A 25931-nucleotide genomic window follows, 5' to 3' on the forward strand; every position below is an offset into this window, starting at 1 on the left:
CTAACTGGGAATGAGTGGCAAAAGCACCCCATTGTGACTGGGCCGGAGGCTCCATACATCCTAGGCATAGACTACCTCCGGAAAGGGTATTTCAAAGACCCAAAAGGTTACAGGTGGGCTTTTGGAATAGCTGCCTTGGAAGCGGAGGAAATTGAACCATTGTCTAGTTTGCCTGGTCTCTCGGAGGACCCTTCTGTTGTAGGGTTGCTGAAGGTTGAAGAGCAACAGGTGCCGATTGTTACTACAACTGTGCACCGGCGGCAATACCGCACCAACAGAGACTCCCTGGTTCCCATCCACAAACTAATTCATCATCTGGAGGGTCAGGGAGTGATCAGCAGAACCCGCTCACCCTTTAACAGTCCCATATGGCCACTGCAGAAGTCCAATGGAGAGTGGAGGCTGACGGTAGACTATCGTGGCCTGCATGAAGTCACACTGCCCATGAGTGCTGCCGTGCCAGATATGCTGGAACTTCAATATGAACTGGAGTCAAAGGCAGCCAAATGGTATGCCACAATTGATATCGCTAATGCATTTTTCTTGATCCCTTTGGCAGCAGAGTGCAGGCCACAGTTTGCCTTCACTTGGAGGGGCGTCCAGTACACCTGGAATCGACTGCCCCACGGGTGGAAACACAGCCCCACCATCTGCCATGGACTGATCCAGACTGCACTGGAAAAGGGTGAAGCCCCAGAGCACCTGCAATACATTGATGACATCATTATATGGGGCAACTCAGCAGAGGAAGTTTCTGAGAAAGGGAAGAAAATAATCCAAATCCTGCTGCAGGCTGGCTTTGCCATAAAATGAAGTAAGGTGAAGGGGCCTGCACAGGAAATCCAATTTTTAGTAATAAGGTGGCATGATGGGTGGCATCAAATCCCTATGGATATTATCAACAAAATAGCAGCCATGTCCCCACCAACCAACAAAAAGGAGACACAGGCCTTCTTAGGTGTTGTGGGTTTCTGGCGAATGCACATTCCGAATTACAGTTTGATAGTAAGCCCTCTCTACCATGTAACCCGGAAGAAGAATAATTTCAAATGGGGCCCTGAGCAACGACAAGCTTTCGAACAAATTAAACAAGAGATAGTTCATGCCGTAGCTCTTGGGCCAGTCTGGGCAGGACCAGATGTAAAAAATGTGCTGTACACCGCAGCCGGGGAGAATGGCCCTACCTGGAGTCTCTGGCAGAAAGCACCAGGGGAGACTTGAGGTCGACCCCTGAGGTTTTGGAGCCGGGGATATACAGGATCCAAGGCCCGCTACACTCCAACGGAAAAGGAGATATTGGCAGCCTAGGAAGGGGTTCGAGCTGCTTCAGAGGTGATTGGCACTGAAGCACAGCTCCTCTTGGCACCCCGACTCCCAGTGCTGGGTTGGATGTTCAAAGAGAGGGCTCCTTCTACACATCATGCAACCGATGCTACGTGGAGTAAGTGGGTTGCACTGATCACACAATGGGCTCGAATAGGAAGCCCCAGTCGTCCAGGGATTCTGGAAGTGATCACAGACTGGCCAGAAGGGAAAGATTTCGGAATGTCGCCAGAGGAGGAGGTGACACGTGCTGAAGAAGCCCCACCGTATAATAAACTAACAGAAGATGAGAAACCATATGCTCTCTTCACTGATGGGTCCTGTCCCATCGTGGGAAAGCATCGAAGGTGGAAGGCCACTGTATGGAATCCTACACGGCGAGTGGCAGAAGCTGCTGAAGGAGAAGGTGAATCGAGCCAGTTTGCAGAGGTGAAAGCCATCCAGCTGGCTTTAGATATTGCTGAAAGAGAAAAGTGGCCAACGCTGTACCTCTACACTGACTCATGGATGGTGGCCAATGCCCTGTGGGGGTGGTTACAGCAGTGGAAGCGGAGCAACTGGCAGCGTAGAGGCAAACCCATCTGGGCTGCCCCACTGTAGCAAGATATTGCTGCCCAGCTAGAGAAGCTGGTTGTAAAGGTATGTCATGTAGATGCCCACATACCCAAGAGTCGGGCCACTGAGGAACATCAGAACAACCAGCAGGTAGATCAGGCTGCCAAGATTGAAGTGGCTCAGGTGGATTTGGACTGGCAGCGTAAGGGTGAATTATTTCTAGCTCGGTGGGCCCATGACACCTCAGGTCATCAAGGAAGAGATGCGACATATAGATGGGCCCGTGATCGAGGGGTGGACTTGAGCATGGACGCCATCTCACAGGTCATCCATCAATGTGAAACATGCGCTGCAATCAAGCAAGCCAAGCGGGTAAAGCCTCTGTGGTATGGAGGCCGATGGTTGAAATATAAATATGGGGAAGCATGGCAAATTGACTACATCACGCTCCCACAAACCCGCCAAGGCAAGCGTTACGTTCTTACAATGGTGGAAGCAACCACTGGGTGGCTGGAAACATATCCTGTGCCCCATGCCACTGCCCGGAACACTATTCTGGGTCTTGAAAAGCAAGTCCTGTGGCGACATGGCACCCCAGAGAGAATTGAGTCAGACAGCGGGACTCATTTTCGGAACAACCTCATAGACACCTGGGCCAAAAAGCATGGTATTGAGTGGGTGTATCACATCCCCTATCACGCGCCAGCCTCTGGGAAAGTTGAAAGGTGCAATGGGCTGCTAAAAACCACCCTGAGGGCAATGGGTGGTGGGACCCTCAAACACTGGGATACACATTTAGCAAAGGCCACCTGGTTAGTTAACACTTGGGGATCTGCCAATTGAGCTGGCCCTCCCAGTCAAAATTCCCACGCCCAGTAGAAGGGGATAAAGTCCTGTAGTGCACATGAAAAATATGTTGGGTAAAACAGTTTGGGTTATCCCTGCTTCAGGCAAAGGCAAGCCCATCTGTGGGATTGCTTTTGCTCAGGGACCAGGGTGCATTTGGTGGGTGATGAGAAAAGATGGAGAAGTCCAGTGTGTACCCCAAGGGGATTTGATTTTGGGTGAAAATAGCCAATAAATTAAATTGCATGATATTAATGGTATCAATGGTATGACCATAAGAATCACCCAAAACTAATGAAGGATGGACTTTGAAACTGAACAAAGTGCCACGATGATGGAACTAGAACTGACTTCAACTGGTGCCCAGAAACTTTATCGAAAAATCACATCTTTGGCATCCAGACTGTGAGCATGGACCATACCAGATACACCGGCTGTGAAGACTCCAGATGCAGCGTGCAACAATCCAGCAGCACGCACCATTGCTCCTGCTCTGAGAGACTGTAATGGCAGATGGAACCCAAAACCATGGACTAAATGAACTTGACAGACATTTTAGAGCGATAGCCCATAGAGAAAGGCAATGAGTTCTGTAAAATAATCTGGGCATGACGTAGATGGTATGGAAGAAGGGGTGGATAATGTCCTGGTTCTGGCAAGGATAGAGTTAATTTCCCAAGGAGCCAGGACAGGTGAGCCAAGCTGGCCGAGGGCTATTCCATACCATGTGACATCATGCTCACCATAAAAGGGGGCTAGTCGGGCAGGGGCGGGTTCGGCGTGTCGGCGTGGCTCTGGGACCCGGGATGGGTCGAGCATCCAGTCGATCGGTAAATTGTTCTCGGTTATCACCCATTGTGAATATCTGTTATCAGCACTGTTGTTGATTGTTTCCCTCTCCCTTGCTGTCCCAGTAAACTGCCCTTATCCCAACCCTCGAGGCTTTGCCGTTGTTTTTCCGTTCTCCTCCACATCCCGCCGGGGGAGAGGTGAGCGAGCGGCGCGTGGCACTTAGCTACCGGCTGGGGCTAAACCACGTCACAAGACAAAAGAGGACTTTCATCATGCTGCATCAGTGACACCCATATGGGTCATCAACAGGGCCAGAATATGTTCAGTCTCCTGTTGAGATGTCCTGAGCCAACAGTCAGTGGCACCCACAGCAGTGTATCAGCCTTTATGTCAGCCCTATGCCTATCACCCACAACTGTTCCTATTGTTCTTGCTTTCCACCTCGAGTACTAATTTTAGAAGAGGCACCCTGCATCCCCTGCTCATGCAATAACCCCATGGTTAGGCTTTAATGCATCACCGCCAACAAAGGGGAGCTTGTGCTGTTGTTGTGTGTTAGGAGTATGAACCCGAGCTCAGCTAATGAATCAGGCCCCTTAGGGGATAGGGGCAATGAGGTGCCTCTTAAATGTCCCAGATACACCTCAGCATGTGCAAAAGCAGAACTGTAGGCGCTTGTGTACATTTCCTAGAGAAAACATAGGTGGAAGTATGGTTTCAGTGAGGATTTCTGGATGACATCCTTGCCTGCAGGAGCTTAAATTCAGCCCATCATGCTCAGGGAGTTGTGAAAGGAAAGAACATTATCATACATTTACATGATGCAATGAAGCACCGTGCAGAATCACCAGTCTATTGGCAAATAAACCAGTTCAGGACACAGTACAGCTATGCAAGCATGGCCCCATACCTTGTCCAATTAAGCCTGACAAAAAGGCAGAACTAACTTGTTCAATTAGAGAGCCATGCTAAAGGATGTGTACTCTGTAGACTTAGAACTAACTTGAGGAGTAAAACATTACACCAACGGCTGTGCTACAGAGGTGGCTCATGAACAACCCTGCATGACCAGTAAAAATCTAAAATCAGAGGGCTGGAACACCTCTCCTATGAAGACAGGCTGAGAGAGTTGGGCTTGTTCAGCCCGCAGAGGAGAAGGCTCCGGGGAGACCTTATTGCAGCCTTCCAGTACCTGAAGAAGGTCTACAGGAAAGATGGTGAGGGACTGTTTACAAGGGAATGTAGTGATAGGACAAGGGGTAATGGCTTTAAGCTGAAAGAGGGTAGGTTTAGATTAGATATTAGGAAGAAATTCTTTACTGTGAAGGTGGTGAGGCACTGGCACAGGTTGCCCAGAGAGGTTGTGGGTGCCCCCTCCCTGGAAGTGTTCAAGGCCAGGTTGGATGGGGCTTTGGGAAACCTGGTCTAGTGGAGGGTGTCCCTGCCCATGGCAGGGGGGTTGGATCTAGATGATCTTTAAGGTCCCTTCCAACCCAACCCAACCCAACCCAACCCAACCCATTCTATTCTATTCTATTCTATTCTATTCTATTCTATTCTATTCTATTCTATTCTATTCTATTCTATTCTATTCTATTCTATTCTATTCTATTCTATTCTATTCTATTCTATTCTATTCTATTCTATTCTATTCTATTCTATTCCATCCCATCCCATCCCATCCCATCCCATCCCATCCCATCCCAATCAAATTTACTTGGATATGTGCTAATGAATGCCATCTATGTGGCAAACTGATCAATTTTTCAAAGACTTGTAATGTTATCAATTTCAAGCAGATTTTATAAAGGATACGGAAACCACATCATTAATTCAATAGCAACTCACTGTCAAATTCTGAGTTCTTGTTTGAAAGCATAAAGGTGGCAAGTGCATTTCCTCAAATATTTTCTTTGGTGGACAACAAACAAGAAAAGCATAGCTTTCACGCTTTGTTCCTGGAATGGCTGAAACATTTTGATGAGATTTTTTTTCAAAATAATTTTACTTGCTCCTCCACATGCAATATGCTAACCCAAATAGTTAAAATTTGGAGAAATTAATTATATACCCACTGATAACTGAATCTTATAATGGCAAGCATTAACCAACACTACTAGGTGATATTTTCTGCATTACCTATAGGCATGTATCTGGTAAAACATATCAGAGAGACAAGATGTAAAAATTCTTACAGCTGTGCTGTGAAGTATTGTAAAAATCGTTACAACTAAAACATCCTTCCTTGTGATCACAGACTTTGTCAGAGCATACCAAACACTGCTGGAAAAACAGAGCCATTCGAAAAGTGATCTGCTTGGTATGTGTGTTCTCATATAGAAATAAATTGAAGGCAATACCACCTATGCAGCAGTGACAAGTTAATTCAATTTCCATCTCAAAATCAGGTAAAGTGTATCTCATTTGTTACCATGGATACAAGACATTATTTCCATTTGTTTGAGATCTCACAGTGGGTATGAAATTAAACTGTGACACAGTTTTATGGAGGAAGTTGACTAAAAACCCCATAAGTTCAATGTCATTAGTCCAAAGGATTTTCTTTTTTAGACACACTAAATAAGGAGGTTGCTACTACTGCCCATAAGGTATACCTCATAAGAAAATATCTGTGTGATTTTGCTGATGCTACTTTGGATCAGTAGGAGTGATGGAAGAGAAAATAAACATCCATTTCATCAGTCCTGCAAATGTGGGAAAGAATCCTGAAAAAAGTCCAGATGGTAGAAGTACATTAAAAATACATTGATGTTGTGTTATTTGCTATTGTTTGGCACCAAATATGTTTACAAAAAAATTTATTTCTTGATTCTGAAAATGCATCCACTTTTTCTCAGATAAATCTGCTTTTCAGGCTGCAGCTCAAATCACTTGTTTTCTAGTTTCCAGAGTTAGAAGAAAAACAGGTGTATGAAAAAGCAGGGGAGAATGAAGAAGAAAAAATGCTGACATAATGTAGGGTTCAGGCATTCGATGGCATTCAGTTTACCTTGTCTGAAATTAATTTTAATATATACAAAAGCATAAAAGGGAATACAGGTCTCTTGTTAAATTATTACTACTCAGGTCCTGGCTATATGTTTAATATTTCATAGAGAGACTGATTTCCTGAGCACCTGCTATACTGATGGATTTCAGCTAACGTTGTCATCTCTCAACATTTACAAAACCAAGCTGAGATAAGACAGAGTCTACCTAAATCAAAGGTTTATTTCTAAATATTCATGCATGAACCACATGAAAAGCACAAAGGTTATGGGATGTCATGACTATGGCTAATCATTGAAATCCAAAGCCATCATCCAGCTGCTTAATTGACTGATGATTTCCCACCAAATATTCTGAACTCCACCTCCAGTGCTTCTGTGTTGCTGCCCTCCTCAGCATATTGTCAGACTGTATTATCTGCAATGTCTTCTCCAGCTCCCTGGGCCATCTCTAATTATATCCCGTTGGGAGTTAGTAGGTCTGACCCCGAGATTGCAAACTAGAAAAATTCAGTACCTCACAGCAAAATTGTCACGAACATAGAAACTCTCAGAGGAATAGGAACTACAGTGTCCATTGCTAGCTGAACAGAGAGATAAGTAAGTCTCTCTCTGTTATTGACTTGCATTATTAACATTTGCTTGAAGTTACAATAGAAATCTATTTATATTCTACACACTTGATTATCCTTCATCCAGACCCCAGGTAGGAAATTATAATACTGCAAAATGAGTGTTAGGGCTCTAGGATTTTGATTTAGTAGTATTTTGCGCCCACTTTTCACTGATTTTAATGGAGAATTAGCACCAGGCTGAAATTTAGCACAATATTTATATATGCAGTTAAATTTAATGAAGCCAGTGATATTTAAGTATCCATTTATATAAGGATAAGATCGTGAATAGACCTCAAGCATATCTAAAGTATACTGAAACCTCAAGTATTTCTGATTAATGACTTAAGTTCAGAACAGATTTTATTCCCGAATGGTCAATGACTTATTTTCTATTTTTCAAATGTTTTGTTCAGAATTACTCCACTATACCATAAATCATCCTAATTTGGTAAAACTCTGCAGGTTTTGAAGGGGTTTATGTTTATATAAACACAGGTGTAGGCTTGTGTTGTGCTCTGTTATTTGGTGTTAGGTGCAGTTATTTGCAGACTTGTTGGATTCTATGGGTATTGTGATAGCAACGCAATTCCTAATCCAACTAAGCAGATCATATGTACATGAATGTCGCCTGGTTTTTGTCATAAAAAAGCAGCTTAGTACAATCTGGAAGTGGGTATAGCTTGTCTCCTTCTGGAATCTAATACTGGGGTGTGATAGAGGAGCGCACATGTTGCTTCAAGGCACAGATGATGGAGGCCAAATTAACCTCTGCAGTGACGTCTCGAGAAACTCAATTCTAGATGGGAACCCAATCCAGTGTCGTGGTGAGCCACTGTCCTTGCGCTCTGTCACGTAGCAGCTGAATACAAGTGCCTGGGCAGAAATGAAGTTATACACATGTATGTTGAATGAGAGGTGCTTACGCGTTAATGGACATGTCAGACGAAGCAGTGGGAGCAGTCTGGATGTGCTTGCCAAGACTTGCCCTGCACAATGTCAGGAGCACACTGACAAATAAAGGAGAATGGATGAGATAAACTGAACCCCCCTCTGCAGGGACACATTGCAGTTTCTGTCTGACTGATGTCAGAGAAAAAGCTTTGTTGCTGCACTAAACCACTTAAAAATTGCCTGAATGAAAAGGTTACATCCATGGGTCAGCATAAATGATAAAAGCTCAGGAGACAGCATTGATGTTGCTATCCACTTGCAAGTTAGAAGGAGGGTAGTCTGGACAAGCTGGAGATGTCTCAGTCACGCTCAATCAAGAGTCAGCAGAAAAAAAGACAAAGCCGAGAAGTAGAGATGCATCTAAAGATACAGATGAATGCAAACAAAGGAACCACAGAGCACTGGCTATGCTACACTGGACAAACTTTTTGAACTTTTGTGCAGAATTAGGGCAATTGGATTAAGTGAGGAGAGCAATAAGTAATGTACTGAAGTAATTTGCTCCTAAACAAAACATGCATAAGGAGTTTCCTTGAATGATCACTGGGTTTACAGATTATGAATTCCTAAAATGACCACCTATCCCTAAATACGTCCCCAATTCCTGCCCCTCCCAACTTTCCCCTATCTGAAATCTTCCCCCCCACCTCTCCTCCATTTAAAATCTGTAAGATTTTGACTCTGAAAAGAAATCAGGACCTTGAAGGCTAATAGTCTTGAGTACAGCACAGCCTCATGGGACCACTTTCCTAAAAAAGAAGACCCGTGCTTTTATTCCATAGCAATACCTGCTGCATGCCTTGCATTGTCTGCTGCAGGAACTGCAGCTGCTGGTCCTTCGTAAGGCTTTCTTCCGTTCGAAAGAGCTGTCCTTTCTCCTGTTTCAGGAGCTCCACTTCATTCCTATAAGCGTCCAGCTGCCATCGAAGACTATCGTTCTCTTCCTTTAGTGCATACGCTTGGGCGGCTAGAGCTAAGAGAAAAAGAAAATGTGAAGATATCAGTAAAATGGATTGTTTCCTTACAAATAATGCAGAGGGCATTGTCAGGGGAGATGACGATACAGCTGAAAGCCAGTGAGACATTTCGGAGCTGAGACAAGACCCAGCAGAGCTGAAAATGATTAGGTTCTGGCAAAGACTGTAGCTGGGAACTTATTTCCTGGGATGGAAGGAGCCATAAAATGACCCTGGATAATTCAAACACTACTTGCAATCTGGCTGCTAAATTTAGGCTTATATTTTAGGAAGAAACTGGCATGCAGTCCAAGGGCAAAGCAACCACCAACTTTACAATGTTTTCCCAGTGATGTTATAGGAACTGATACAACCATTTAGTATTTATTCTAGTGTAGTGGCCAGATGTTCCAATCAGGTCTGTGCTAAGGAATTTCGACTATGTAAAGTTGCTGGATTTAATCCCATGAGAAAGGAAGTACAGAAATTCCTCTCCAATCTTGCTATGAACTACTTCGTAGCAATGGTTATGAGGAACAATTTAGACAGAAAAATGATGTAATAGAGTAAAATTATATAAAATGCAAATGCTCAAAAAAAGTGTTGGCACTACAAGAACATTACTACATTAAAGGCATTGAAAGACACTTAAGTAATTTCCTTAGGAAGCTCCATTTGGCCCCTTTTCAATTTAGAATGGCATTTTTATTATCATAACTGATAGCAGGTGTTTGTGAAGAAATCGATTAGTATGCAGGGATGGAAATTACATTTGCCAAATGACTTGCACAGTCTGCAATATAAGCTAAAATTTGTGTAGCAAAAGGCAGAAGGCTATAAAGCATGTACTAGGAACACTATTTAAATAAATTATCGGAATATAAATACATATAGGGAAGTGTGGCATTCATTACTTTAGGGTTGTGGTTATCATCCTATAGAAGAACCCACTCCTGGTAGTATTTATACTTGGCAGTAGCAGTGGTCATTTGGCATAGCAAACTGCCACACTATACTATTTTCCTTCTTGGAACCTGGTAACACAACAACATTACAGAGCAGCTGTAATTAAAAAACAACATTCTACCATAGCCAATTCTATCAACATTTGGTAACTGAAGCACATAACTGATTTACATTTCTGATTAAATGATTTCAGGCTTGGTATCACAGAATTCTTTTTTGCCCACCATCAACAGCAATGTGGTTAAACTCCAAATTATAGGAAATGGTGTATTAATTCCATTTAATGTTAGGCCTCTCTTGACTAGACCTTCCGCAGATAGAGAGTCCCCAGTTGCCCATGATAACATGATTCAACATGTTTGTGAAATTATATCAGCACTTAGGTAGAATGTCACAATATTTCATTACCAATAAAAATGTTTTATCTTTGGTAGGACAAATCTACCTTTTTCTCAGGTAATTTTTATTAATTTTAAGATAGTGCAAATGCATTATCCAAAATAAAGTACAGTTAGCCACTATTCATGGATTGGTTATTGTGCTTAATTTGGATATTCTACAGAATCTCTCTGGAAGATTTAGCAACAGTTACATTATTACATCAAATAAAATTGTTCTGAAAAGCATGTAATCATCCTTCCATGACAAAATTTACCCTCAAAAATTGCAATGATGAGTCCAATGGGCAAATAAGAGGATGAAAGTCTTTTTCTTTTCTTTTTTTTTTTTTTTTTTAAGAGCCAACAAGCTATAATATAAGAAAGGAGGAAAAGAAGAAAAAAAGAAAAAAGAGGCCAAGCAATAAAACCCTCACTCTAACAAAAACTCAAGTCAGAATTAAATAGTTTGGGTTGGAAGCGACCTCTAAAGATCATCTGGGCCAACCCCCCTGCCATGGGCAGGGACATCTTTCACCAGACCAGGTTGTCCAAAGCCCCATCCAACCTGGCCTTGAACACTTCCAGGGAGGGGGCAGCCACAGCTTCTCTGGGCAACCTGTTCCAGTGCCTCGCCAATCTCACAGTGCAGAATTTCTTCCTTATAGCTAATCTAAACCTATGCTCTTTCAGTTTAAAACTCTTGTCCCTTGTCCTGTCACTACAGGCCCTAGGAAAAAGTCTCTCTGTTATTTTTATTGTCTTACTCCTATCAATTAGACTCTCTTACAATTTAAACTTTTTTTTTTTTTAAATGTAATACTCAATTCTAGCCAGAAACTGCCTACCCTTCTGCCCTCTGAGAGCATGAAAGGAGACCACCATAGGCATACTCAAATTTTTACAGTGGCTTGGGAACAGTAATTCATCTGATAATCCAGCTCTTAAAAAACTTCTGAGAGCTGCTGTATAACTGGAAGGCGTAAAGCCTACATACTTGTTAATCACCGTCCCCACGGAACTGTGGGTTAGGACCCAGATTCAGCTGAGGTTCAGGCTGCTCTACCTGGAAAGGCTGCTGCCGTGTATTTTCTGGGTCACACTACAGCCCAGTTAGCGAACTCCTTCTCCTTTTTGTCCTCCTAGTTGAGTTCAGGCTATTGAGTGGCACTAGGGACAGCACAAGAAGTCTGCTACAGGGGCAGCGAATCTGGGGAAATGGAAGGGGCTACAACATATTGCAAAAGTGAGTAGCCTGCAGGCGATGAATCTATTAGTGTTGAAAAAAACCTCATCCAAATGTAACAAGTCACAGTATATACCAGCAGTGAAGGTAACTGTCCATTTTTCCTGTAGAAAAACCATACAGCTTTTACTGCTAAAAAAAAAAAATAAATCAGAATTGCACCTCTGAATGCCATGATTTTATTTCATTATTTTAAAATTATAGTTAGTATACAGGATTAAAATCTGTATGACAATAATTACATTGCAGTACTACCAAGAAGCCCCATCGAAGGACGGGCTCCTTCTTATTCTAGAATGCAGACACAGGAAGACAAAAGCTGTGTTTAGAAGAGGTTACAATCTATTTTAAGACAAAATAGAAATATCCTGATCAACCTAAAGTGAGAGAATAAGAATACAGCAGAGATAAGTTTGTGATATTAGGCAGGATTCCCAGAAGTGTACAATTTCTTATCACCATTATAATACACCCTGGTGATCTTCCCAGCCATTCGTAATAAGCAATTAAAGACAGAGTCCAAGGTAGAAATATGTCCTTAAATAAAGAGGATACAACACATCTAGCAGCAGTGTAACAATACTAAATTGTCACAAGCTTTTAAATGAATTAATTATAGATAAGAGTCCGCAAACAATATGGCATTAAATACATGTAGTTCCTTTGCTATTTAATTTAAAGCTACACGTGCGGACAGAGTGGTTAGCAGAAAAAGGAGAATAAGTCAAGGACAGACATCTGGTGGACCCCAGGGGCTCCAGCTCATTCAACACTGGGTAACTACTTTAAACAAAATCACAAACGTTCTTTGTGTTAACCTAACATAATTTTAAGATATTTATATGTTAGTGCACTAGAATTAAAATAATTCTGGATTCAGACCAATGCCTCTTTTGGTTCTGAATAAAATATCTATTATATAGAAAACTAATTATAAATTGTTTTAATTATATTTCATTTATAATAATTATGTATAATAATACATAATTTATTACCTATTATATAAGGGCACTTAATTGAATACTAAATTAAAATCAGAGGAGAATTTTGGGGGAAAGGGAATCTGCATTTTAAAAAGTAAATATTTTTCAAAGTTTTGCAGAAATTTTTGCTATGACTTCATTGACAAAGCTGATGAATGTAGTTTTAGTAAAAACAAAATAAATATTCACCTCATCTCAACACTACTTCTCAAGCCATTTTAAGTTTGGTAGTTCAGATACTCATCTACAAAATCCCTCTCTGAGACATGCTAAAAAGCATCTTAGGTTAAAAAGACAATGAATGCTGAAAGTATTTACAGAAGAACTACATACAAGGAAGCTATATCAAAAGAAAACTCTGACGAGAATCCCAAATAGCTGCCTGTGCTGCAAGCAGAAGAAAATCTTCCTACCTAAACAAACACAGCTGGAAACCAGCTCAATACACACTTTGCAGCATTTTCACTGAGGGATGCAAAATGATACCTGCCAGTCTCAGAGAAGCAGCTGGAGGAAGATTAAACATATGTAAGTGGGGGAAACCTTCACGTTGATATTTTGAGGACATCTCAGAAGTTAGCGTGGTTTCCTTGTGCTGAGGCAGAAGTGATACATACAATTCGCCACCAGCCTCGGTGGCAAGACAGGTAGACTCCATGTAGGAGTAGACTCCTGGACTCTACTCCTGTAGACTCCAGGCTACTCCCAAAGCAAAAAGACACTCTTTTTAAAACAAGAAATGACTGGCTGGTCAGAAATCCACTGAAGTCTAAGGACATACTCATTGACTGATGTCTCAGAAGAAACAAACAATTAACTTTATTTTTCTAGGGCATCTAGCTCGGATAGTTAGGAGTGTGCCTTCTTTATGAGTAGTACTACTCTGTACGTTTTACTTCTAGCTGGTACTCTGTGAATACATTTAACCTAATAGTTAATAGTGTCCACTGGAGCCAATGTAGAGTCTTCACAGGTCATACAGGGTAATTGTAGTATTTTATGTCTCACATCATGTCATAGCGGCCAGGAAATAAAGTGAATACTCCAAATCTCTGAATGTATCTATTTATTGAAGAAATTAGGGAGAATCCAAAATTTTCTACCAGATTTATTAATGCACATCTGGGCTGTGCATTTCTCATTAGATGATGCCCTAATAACATTACAGTTAACATTAATGGCAGACTACTAATTTGCATACTGGGGACACTGTGAGTTGAAATGGATAGGCAGTAATTTATCTCAAGAGTCTGAGGCAATCTGGAAGTAGGTTTTTGGTTTTTTTCTACAGATTCTTCTATATTTGTATAGAAATAGATCACAAAACTGAAAACTTCCATGCTTATTTGTCTATCTTCAGAATTTTGGTTCTAGCTTCTTTAGCAGAATTTCTCAGGGTTTTGGAACATTAGCCAATGTATCAATACAGCGACATGGATGAAAAGAGATGAAGAGCATATTCCCAAACCTTCCTGCCATCTGATTTCTACTAACGCCATTAACCTAATTTCCTGACTTGAAAAGAAGGTTTAAAATGATATAATGCTCCTTTTGATAACATCAACAAGAAAAGCATCAAAAACTGTCAGAATGATGGCTGTTATTATGGTAATTTTTTGCATCACTCCTGTGGCAGAGCATTTACAATGTCAAAAAAAGCCATCTTGCAAGACACAGCTACTTCTTCAAAGAGTTTTCAACTTGAGGGACTGAACAAATGTGAGAGGAGAGAAATAGGAACACAAAGTTCACAACTATAAATACAAACAATAAAAGTTATCCTTTGCTTCTAGCTAGCTTGCTTGTTTTTCATATAGGTGAACTGTGAAGCAGTACAACCAGGGGAAAATCAGCAAGGAAAAATGTTTCTGGAGGATCTGGAAGGGCATCAGCTATGTCTTGATGCTGTAGAAAACAGGGCAAGTTATACAATAATGACATTTGTCATTCGTAAGTAAGATGGTCGTAGCAGAAGTATGGAATGGATGGTCTTAGGAGATACATTGCATGCTATCTTGAGAAAGGGCTCAAGTGGGGACCAAAGAAAAGGAACTCCTGGAAGTCAAACACAAGGTCAGAAGGTTTGGATATGAATTTTGACAGAATAAAGGCAGAGGTCAGATTCTAGGAAGAGTTAAGTGGAACAAAATAAAATTTTGGACCTGAGTTTACTATGCGAAGGAAAAGGAAATGTGGTAGGACTCCTGGTGGTGGCACAAGAAAGGCGGTGGCATTTTAAACAGTTTCTGGGTGTAAGGAGGAGGAGTTCAAAAGTGATTAATGGGCCCAGTTTCATGTTGAATGCGAAAGTGTGAGAGGATACGCTGGTGTGTGCCTGCTGGCAAGTCAGGAAAGGATGACGTTGAGATTGGGGCTGCCTTGAAGGAAAAAACTTTCAGTTTCATAGACTAGATGGAACCACTGGACCCTCATTCATTTTTACTGTATAAGGCTCCACTTAGTGCTGCAGCCCACAGGAAGTTAAACCTTGCGCTACAGCCTGAGGATCCCATCGTGGTCACTCAATGATATGGGGTGTGTGAAGTGATGCCAGTGAGTGGACCTACACCTTGAGGGGGGTGGGAAGGTCGGGTTTGCAGGAGGTCTGCGAGGTGGTGGGAAGGAAGGCACGGCCCTCGCTGCAGATGGACAGCTGGATGGCCTCTGAGGTGGGAACACGCACTGAGCAAGTAGAGAAGCGTGAACCTCTATTTCCACTGTGAACTGTCAAAGCTGACCCTCTCTCTGTATTCTCCTCAAGTTGTCAGCTCATGGCAGAATGAAAGTTGAGGCCCTTATTACCTACAACTGCCCAGATATGGATCCATTGTCTCACAGCTGACTTTCGTAAACCCTACCATAAAAACTGAGCTCTGAGAACAAGTTTTAGTTACACATGCTCTGTGCCTACTTCAAAAACATTTGCGAAAGCAACTCTTTGGTGGTATCTCAAAGAAGCTTTCTGGAAGAGTAAGACTAAGATACACCTTCATCACTTTGAGGCATTTTCTCAGCACACTTTACAACAAGGTCAGGCTCCTGAGACCTCCAATATCTAAAGTGGCTTTGATCCACTGCCTTGAGTTCCTAGAGGACACTTTCTTTTCTTTATGGACAGTTGTTAAATACCTGATCACCAGCACAAACAGTGCTTGGATGTCAAAGATGGGTGCATAGAAATATGTCTGATACTAGCAGATAAAAGCAACTTTATTCCTATATTGCATTCTTTAATAAATGCCTGTTCCATTGTTCTCCCATGTTCCCACAAAAATAGACTATGTCACTTGGCTTATAAAAAAAAATCCTTTGGTTAAAGCTTGAAAGCAGCCAGCTAACTAGCCTAAATAAACTCTGAAAATGGTATAAAAATAAATAATTTGGGGCAATTACAAGCTAACCTAGCCATGAACAGTTTTTTCTTTCCCCCTTCAGACATAATGTAACCAAACAATGAAGCAATTTCCACTTTTTTTTTTTTTCCTGATGTTAGGCGCACTTCATTTGAATGTCTCAGTACCTGCAAATTTAAACTCTAAGGGCACTAATTATCCTATATGTGAAGAGGTTATTGTCATTAATGCTAGCCTGAGTTAGGGTGTGCACACTGGGAGGGAGATTTACTCTTTTAGAAAATCTGCTTTATTCAGGTGCAGTTGCTTCGAAGTCCTCCCCTCACCATGCAGCCTATGTTCAATGCAGAGAAGCTCATTATACCAGTTACATTCATGATGATGCCAGATGTTCAAATTGAATACTCATGAGAATTATTTTCAGGCTTTCTATTCACATAAAACTTGCTGGTGAACAATTAGAAAATGGAAGGATGCTGCCAAAAAAAAAAAAAAAAAAGAAGAAAAAAAAAAGAAAGAAAGAAAGAAAGAAAAAAAGAAAAGTTGCACTATCATTTAACTGCAATTTTGTCCATCCCATCCAATAGAGACAGATGTAACATTTGAGAAACCAGAGTTTCTCTGAAGAGAAATTTTCTCAGTTTACAAAACTCCTTTCTGCTTAGCAGACTTCAGCAAGAGTGCTGTTGCTTCCCCGGTTACCACACACGTGGCTTACCAGTAATTTATGAAGGCTTATTATTTCTTGTGTAATGAAGCATATCTCTTTGCAAATAGCAAGGAAGAGGTAAGGAAAGGGAGGGCAGATTACAGTTCAGCTGGGCCTACTAATAAAAAGGAGCACGCAAATGCTGGCTCTGCAGTGGACTAAGAATGCCCCAGAGAGCAGCGCTGCCAGCTCCTGTGGTGTTATGATGAGTTTCACGATATCTGACATTTTATTTAAAGCCCTAGAGAGATCATTAACTGAAAATCTCCGCTTTAAGTTTCTGGACTAGTGGCTTCCAAACTTTCCAGACTGTGGATCAGCACCAGCTCTCTGTATTTCACCATGCTCTCACAAACTCTGTCTTTTAATTAAAAACACTAACAAGGCAATTCAATCTCACTGTTTTAGCTAGTCCTGGAATAAGATGCAGATTACTTACTATGGACTTACAAGCGATCACTGGCTCAGGACCTCACTTTAGGATCATTGATCTAGACCTCATGGCTGCAGAAAACTCATTGGAACAGTGAACCAACTTTCTCTAAAGGGCACAAAAGACAGAAAGATAATTTCCCACTTTAAGCCAATCTTTCTACCCCTCTCTTCATACCCTCCTCTCTTTTACCTCTGTACTGGTTCTCCTCTTTCAGCTCCAAATGCATGAGTCCATCTCTTTCTTCATTTGTAATTCCCACTCGCCTGACATTTCCAGATGTTTCCCTCTTCCCTCACTCATACTTATTTTGCAGTACGTTCTCCAGTTCTCTCTTACCCAGTTCTGTCCCAGGTAAATTGCAGCATTAAGTGTTTTGGACTTTTCCTACAAAAATGTCACATTGCATTACTGAAATGCATATTCAGAATTTGGAAGAGACCACCTTGTTCGAATAATATCAAAGCCTGTCACATTTTAGGTCTATTTTACTTGACAGCATCTCTTTGGAGAACAGGAATCCACATAGCTCGTAAATGATATTTTGACAGTTCCTAGTTAATCTGCCCATTGAGACTAGTTTCTCCAGGTCACCTCTTTAAAGCAAAAGGCCCTTGTTTCCTCTCCTTTTTGGGTTATATTTCTTCTGCTGCCACCCATGATATGTACCAAGCTCAACTGACTTGGCTTATGCATAAGAGACAGAAGAGGGAAGAGGTGGCCCTGCACAGACTACTGTGATAGGTAGACTCCTAGTTGGGTTGGTTGTTGCGTTGCCTTTCCTGCTTGGTTCTCCTCTTGAACTAGGGGTGTGGGAAGCAAGTCATCATAAGAAAAACATAAGGGTATAACTTCAATTAAAAATAGTATCAGTTCTCAGATATTTTCAAAATTCAGTAAAAATCACTCCTTCTCACTGCTTAGTAGAGTATTTGTTTTGTGATAAGATGAATTTTTCAGATACTTATGCTTTATGTTTACTAATAACAGCTGCCTTAGTTAAATTTAATTAATCAAGTACCAAATCTCTTTTAGAGGCTCTGCTTTTTTTCCCTAATTGAGAAATAGAACTGTTGCAACACTTTTACAGAGACTGTGGTTTAAAGAAGTCAGCAAAGATGTGACTTTTTCCTCTAATCAACAATATTTAAAAAAATGACTGTATTCCTGTAACACGAAAAATGAACAGAGGAGATTTTAGTCTCAAGGGGAAGGAGTATGTTCACTCAAGAAAAGCGCTGGTTACTGGGGAGATGCCAAGTGGCATTGATGACCCTCTCCCACATCAGTAATGGAAAAACACTGCTTGTATTAATGGTGCTTTGCAACTGAGGGTACAGACATTTGAACACTCCACAGCACAAGAGAAGCTGATGAATGCTCAGTGTTTCATATATGTTATGCTAATCTTATGTATATGGCATAAATGGATTGTATGTATGTGTGTACACATGATACATAAATTACTTAGGATATTCAAACATTATTGCATATCGGTAAACCTCTGTATAGGTGGGTTACTGATGGTTACTTCTTAGGAGTCAAAGTAATTGCTATATTTTTATTCAGACTTAAACAGTAGACATTGGCATTTACAAGGCACATGGCTATATTCCTACTGTTGGCATTTGAACTAGGAATTGCATTCAGGCCCAGCACCACTGTGACAACTTGAAAAAAAATAACCAGTGGGACTTATAAATATGAAGAAACTGTCATTGCTACTTGGAAACAAACTTGACAATGTGCACGTGAATCCCTCGATTTGTCACATTCATTAGGGAAGAAAGGGCTGATCTGAGTGTTTTAAGTGACTGTAGTGTTTTGAATTGTTCTGATTTATAATAGGCAAATTTCATTCATAAATGTAAAGTGCTTTCTATAAATGAGAAAACAAACCATCTTTGTACAACATTCTGTTGCACCTTAAATTGCAGGAGAGCTGTCTCTCTGACCTTGTACTGGATTGGAGGGCTGAGCTAATTTTTCTTTTAAAATTGTGCATAATGCTGAAATACTTGCTTAGTTATTTTGGCCTTAGATAAAAATAGATCTTTAATGTGGGAATATGTTTTTACCCCTTTAGAAGGCATAAGCAAATGATCACATCAAGCTTGTAATTTCTTGACTCTCACATTCAGAGACAGCATTTCTTGAGCCATTTATCCACTATGTGAATGGCAGGGTGTGCAGAAGAGCTGTACCTGCAAGCCAAAACCTCCTTCTCTCCACTCCATCCTGCCTTCAGCATATTCAGTATCTGCAAATAGAGGTCACTGTGCTTCTCCACAATTTAACATGTTTAGTAGGCATTTTCTCAGCTACTGAAAAATAAAATGTGTTGCAAACTTGCATATGACAGGCTTCTACAGAGCTTAGTGGTACTTCCAGTCCTTTCAAAAATGGACAAGTTAGTGAAATTTGCAAAAAGTGTGTAACTGTGAAGAGATAACAGTGAAATAGTCTGTGTACCAGACCTTCTGGGTAAGCCGTTGCTTAGGACTTTGTATCTGTGGGTGTTGAGCAAAAGGTGAGTGCAAACACTACGAGCAGCAGGCAGTAGCTTGTGGGATCAAGGTCTAACAGCACAGGCATCTCAAAACCTATCAACAAAACATGATGAGACAGATGACTATCTGATAATAGAACAACATGGAGAGAGCTATTGCTTTTTATCATGTTCTTCCTCGACTGTTAAAAGTGCTCACTTGTCTCCAGAGCTCAGACAAATTTAAGAGGGAAGACAGTTTGTATCTGACACATGACAAAGAAGCAATGAAGAAACCGATGTTGTGGACTAGCAACCACCCAAATGTCTTCGGAGAGATCCCTGGTTGACATGTGAGGTGGGCACTTGGCAGCTGTAGAAGCAGCTCAGCAATCACTGGATACAAGTGCTGTAAAGACATGCTTGGCACAGTTCTTGCACTTGATGCAACTTGCTATGCATCAAATATGGGGAGAGATGAATAAATAATCAAAAAGATTGCAAACTATTTGCCCATTGAAAGGCAAAAAAAAAATAGCAATTATAGTTTCTAATTAAAAAATCCAATAAAACAAACCACCTTCCTCTTAACATAGAAGAAACAAATTTTCCACCTTTAGAGTTCTATATGCTGGTGTTCAAGGGGCCTCATGCTGGAATTAGTGGAGAAGTGGTATAAAATGGTACGGTTTTGATATGGTATCTAGCTCTTCAGTCGGTCATTTCACATCCGAGATGGCCTTTCTTTGTTCTCTTTTCCCTCTGCCATGAATCTAAACCCAAATAAAACTAAAAGAAGATCACTCACCTCCAAGCAGCTTTGAAACCACTTGGCTTTCAACTTTATGAACCAAATCCTTCAATATATTAGTCACAAAATGCTATACTATGGATACGTGTCATTAGTGTGAAGTTTATTTTCTTGAGATGGTCTTTAAGCTAAAACCAAAGAGCAGGACATCATGAAACTCCTCTGAATCTAAGATTCGTTCACCAAAGCAAACCAGCATCACAAACTAGTAGTAGTTTTGGGAGTTTCTGTGGCCATCCAGCTTCAACCATGAGCTCTGCTGAGTGTGTTTTTAACTGCTGGCATGCAACCACATCACAGGCTGCCAGTCAACCTGGACACACAAGGAATGAGAAGCTGCAAGCTTCGAAAAGGAAGCTTTTAATGCTTTGGAAACTTCAGCCAGCCTTGCCTGTCTCATGACATAAGGATGCTCCCAAAACCTGCAATTATGACTTTTGAAGCTTGTATTGACATTGGAAAAGACTCTGCTTTCTGATCATTATCTCCTCTGACACCTTAGCAATGCCTGATGTTTCTTGGATTTAATGGGTAAGAAGGTACCTAAACCTCCACCTCAAGCAATATCTGCAAGTTTCTCTAATGTGCCGGGGTGAAAAGAGTTTCTAAAAACAACAAAGCATGAAGGGCAGCATAATTAAGGAAACCTCAAACCAAGAGCTTAGTTTAAACAGTAAAAGAAACGATCTTTCATAGGAGGTCAGAAATAGGGTTTAGGCAGAAGCCACTCTTGAAGGGATCTGTTCTTTATGCTCTCTTCAGAATCAACCATCTTCACTGTTACAAATAGGGCTCATTCTCTTGAAGGCTAAATATGAGAGTAAGAGCACAAAAGCTTTATATTGGAGAGGGCACTATAAGGAAGGTCACTTTATAGAAAGCATGAAGTGTAATTTGGAGAAGAATGCTAATACCAGCTATATCAGATTGTGAGGAAGCTGAAAACAGCATATGTTCTAATATTGTCTTTTATTGATTTTGCTGCCAACATCCCACTTCAACACTGTTACAGCCACACTTCAGGATTCTTAATGGAGGGGGATGGAGAAAATCAATATACAGAGCTTGCTTCTGCTCCCATTGAAGTCAATGCGAGTTTCATTATTAACTGCAATGAGCACAGGACAGAGTTCAGGCTGTTTTGTCACTTTGTGTTTGTTTTTTCTTTTCCTTTTTATTTAACCTCCTAAGGGGCAATGGGTACCGGTATCCTACGTTTTAGAAAAGTCCCATTTAAATAGGGCAACTCCTTATCAAACTGCAAGTCTACACATTCAGAAATGATGCCCTGCTTTATGAAACCTAATGAAAAATTATAGCCTGTATCCTGAACTGGGAAAGTTATAATAAAAGATACAGGATTTGAAATAAATTCTAATAACAAAATCATTTCTTTCTTAAATATATTTTCATTCAGATTCAAAGCAAATAAAACCAGTTTAGCTTTCACTGACTTGTAAAATATTACTTTCAATGTGCATTGTTTGCTGTATTACAAATACAGGGGATGCACCCAAACTTCTTTTCAGTATAATTTTAATGCTATTTACATAGAATGAAATATGCTAAAATTATCTCCAAAAATTATAAGCATCATCTTCATTCCAACAATATGCTGTTAATTTTGTTCTAGCATGAACGCAAAACATATTTTAACATGCTGTCAAAATGAGATACTAAGAATGTCAATAAAATGACACTAAAATAAATGTAAATTTAGATTGCTGTCACAAGTGGCTGCTTGGTTTTGTGAAGATGTTAGGTTGCTATAGCATTTTCCATAGCAACTTTGCATCTTATTACATAAATAATCCCTCAGTGTCCTTAAAGCTTACTAAAAACAGGATTAAATCTATTCTCATCTGTAATGATCCTGCATAAAACCTTATCAGTATGAAATACCCAGAAAACATGATAAAATGTAATCTAGATAATAGTATTTCTGGCAGTTGAAAAGCATCAAAGCACAACAGACTTGTTTTGTAGTAAACGGGACATCCTCCTAAAACCCGTACTAGGAAAATGCCTTTGAAGTGTCTCTTTCCTCTAAAAATTGAAAGTTAGATTAACCCCGTCACTGCTGTGTCCACAGGACCAGCACAGACCTTCATCCCCAAGCCGATGTGTTGCGCATGATGCAGAAGAACTGCCCCAGTACCTGGGACAGGACAAGGCTGTCTCTATTCCCCAGGGAAGACAGGCTTGACAACAACCTTCAGCCCCAATTCATCAAGGCATTTCTGCTAAATTCAGCTGCACAAGAAGCGTTATTAGAGCCACATGGACTTAAAACCAGGGGCATAAAATTAGGCCCCTGCCTACATGCTTCCTGAATTTCAGCCTACTTTTGTAAAAGCTGTGGGAAAAATGGAATGCATTTTAAGGCACGAAATTGGAGTCTGCCTGATGATAACAGCGCTGAACCGGCATGCTGTGAAAGACACTAGAGCAGACTTTTCCCAGCGTAGAGGGAGTAATCATCTTGTGCTGCTTTCTAGTGATCATCACTGATGGTCCCCGGGAGCAGAGCTGATTTTCTGCTGTGTCCATTCAAAGGGAAGTTACTCCACTCGCAGAGCTCAAAAGGATTGTTCAGCTGTCTTCTCCGGCCAGAGAGGGGACTGTGTCCCTACAGTGACAATTCAGAGCTTGAGATTTTAAATATGTTCTTTTCTTCAAGATTGCTTATAAAATCTGGTTAGTAGCTTATGTTAACAGGGTTTATTTGCCTCTTCATATGCCATTATATGTTTATTACCACAGTGCTGATTATGACACCAGCTGCTGATGGCTTTGAAATGGTATTGATTTATTTGAGGAAAAAAGCAATGCTAGACAATTAATTTCTAAAGTAAATGCATTTTGTTATTTTACATTATCTTTATCAACAAGTGTTTAAATGGAAAAAGGGGAAATTATGGGCTTGTTAAATATCAGTATCACTTTCACAAAGTCTGATGCCGAAAAACTATGGGATGGAGAGGCAAAGACAGAAAATTGAATCAGACTTTTGTTTAAAACAAAATCTCCCAGGAAACCCAAAAGATAAGACAAGAAAGGAAGGGAGAAATAGCTCTGGGATTGGGAGGAAGAGGAAGATCTGACATGAGTTCTGCCATGACACTGGGCCAGTTGGAAGAAAAGGAAGAGCAAAGCTCAGCTCCACACAGCTGGAGCTCAGCAATTTCTATTCAAAGTTGTAACAAGCTATATAAAGCTTTCCTACCAGTTTAATCCAGCTATAAAACACAGTTTCCATTCCACGTGTGCATATCTGTATTCACACAAGCCTTAGAGAATGAAAAAAGAGGATTGAATTGCAGAGAAAAGATGAATATGCATCACACAGATCACTTTGGTGTTGTTGCAGACTTTCCTTGAAGACTTGCCAGGCTTGCAACTTTCAAGATAGACTTATGAACAATATCACAAAGCTTGTTTTATGCTGTGTGCACCAGGGTGCGATTTTCAAATACTGACTTTCATAAGGATTTACACTCTTCTGTGAGATGGGACTGCCCACTATTCAGCCTGTCTCCTGCGGCAAGTGACTTAGGACAGGACCAGTTCAGGAGAGCACTTAAAGATCCAGGCTACTGTTCAAGACAGAAAGAGCTTCAATGTTTAAATTTGGTGCCTACTTTAAGTATGTTTGAAAATCCTGCCATAGAGGATGTCTGTCCTGACTTGGAAGGCAGCACTAATCTTATGTGTTCAAACTGGGCTTACGTTCCATAACTTGCAATTTATTATTGGCATGCAGTCCCCAAGATGTTATTAAGTTACTTCATCACAGGTAATACAAAGGTGGTGAAATGATCCAGGGGCCCAATGAGTGGGCTACTGCAAGTCCGTTCAGCCAGAGAGGTGCTTATCATCCATGTGGACAGGTCAGGCAGTGGATGAATGAAAGGAAGCATCGTTGCCTCCATTTGATAGTAGGGAACCGAGATAGCACAAATTCATTGATTAGTCCTGGCAGGGGGTATGTGGCAGAGCTGGGATCTGGCCCAGAGCTCTGGGATCCCAGTCAAAAGCCTTAATCATGCAACCATGCTCCCCGTGTCTCTCTGCAAGCACAATTCACTAAAGCAATTCCGCGGTGACAGCCACAGTCTCTCAATGAAGTTGGAGTTGCTAGAATTAATGGCACGTCGCTGAGAACTGCAAAAAGAAGAGATTAACCCACCTCCCCTTAAAGTAAAATTACAGGTGCCTTCTAGGCATGAACCAAACTTCAGCTCTTTTCTACAACACACAGCTTCACTTCACTAATTCTTAAAATTACTTTGGAGGCTTTTACATGTGGATCCTTACTCCTGGTGCCAGCAGGTGGGAGACGAAGCATCCATAAATCCTGATCATTCTGAAGATTTTTGTATATCCTCTAGACTCCAGCACTGAATCTCTATTTTTTTCCCTTGAGCTAATGCTCCAGTAGCTGCACCTTGACTCTCAAATGTATTAACTGAGTTGCCAATCATTATTATTTTTTTCTTAGCAATGTCCCAGCTTTACTTCAGCAATCCTCTTGTCCCTTTCAAACTCCAAAATCCACATTGCAGAAAAATCAGATTAGCTGATCCCACAGGTGGGAGTCTCTCAATCTCAGGTCAGCCTTCTGCCAGCTTTCCCCATAATGCAAATGACCTTTAGCCTGTGAAACCAGGAGGACTTCCTATAAACTATGCACATATGCCAACTTATTGGTTTCCCTGGGGGGTCCAGGCAGCAGTTTGAGATGCTCCCCAAAAGAATAAGCAGGTAGTGATGCCCTCCTTTTCCTTGAAGATTCAGCTTGCACATGATAGAGTAGGGTACTAAGCCTGGGGTGAATGACCTGTAAAACGTCTGGAGGAGCAGAAAGACTTTGCACAGGAGGCAGCGCCTCAGCCCTGCAACATGGACTAGAGGGTGAAAGACAGGTCCAGGAGACTAATGGTCCCCATTCTCATTCCAGCTCTGCCACTGAGTCACTGATATCAGTAAATCAAGTACATCATAAACAACTAGGAGAAAAGCAATTAGCAGATGAAAGAAGAGGATTTGAGTCTAGAAAGGAGTGACACACTTTGCAACAAGTCCTCCTGGAGCTGTTCTACATTGTCACAAGTAGCAAGCCCAAATCTTCCCAAACAAACAGCTATTAGGAGATTTCTAATACGAACCACAACTTGATCACTTGCATGATTTAGTATCTTGCACTTGAAGAAAATATGCAAACCATTCTTACTAACAGCTTTTCCATCGTCTACCCCAAATCCCCAGAACTTAGTGTGTACAATGGCCTCAGCTCACTGTAATGTTCCTCTGAAACCTGAAGTCCAGCAAGTCTGGACTGAAGACCTTTTGCCAGCCTCAGTTTTGTTGCACTGTGTTTTCAAATGTCGGGGCTGGAATCCACCCTCTTTTTTTTTCAGGGTGATGAACAGGTTTCTTTTCAGATAACCTAGAGGAGAGTTTTCATTCTAACCGGTCTAGCTGTGAGGAAATGTGACACACTCAGCACCATATTAT

At 41.0% G+C, this 25931-nt stretch overlaps 1 protein-coding gene across 7 annotated transcripts in view; it reads right to left on the minus strand.

The window, feature by feature from the left end:
* Window positions 1–25931, minus strand: part of ENOX1 (ecto-NOX disulfide-thiol exchanger 1) — a 374541-nt gene that overhangs the window by 42959 nt on the left and 305651 nt on the right. For all 7 annotated transcript variants that reach the window (XM_075741790.1, XM_075741793.1, XM_075741792.1 and 4 more), the window contains one exon: window positions 8881–9065. In XM_075741790.1, the coding sequence (XP_075597905.1) occupies window positions 8881–9065 (185 nt within the window). The remainder of the gene's footprint in view (window positions 1–8880; window positions 9066–25931) is intronic.

The sequence above is a fragment of the Balearica regulorum genome, chromosome 1 (genome assembly GCF_011004875.1).
Source record: "Balearica regulorum gibbericeps isolate bBalReg1 chromosome 1, bBalReg1.pri, whole genome shotgun sequence".
Lineage (NCBI taxonomy): Eukaryota > Metazoa > Chordata > Aves > Gruiformes > Gruidae > Balearica > Balearica regulorum.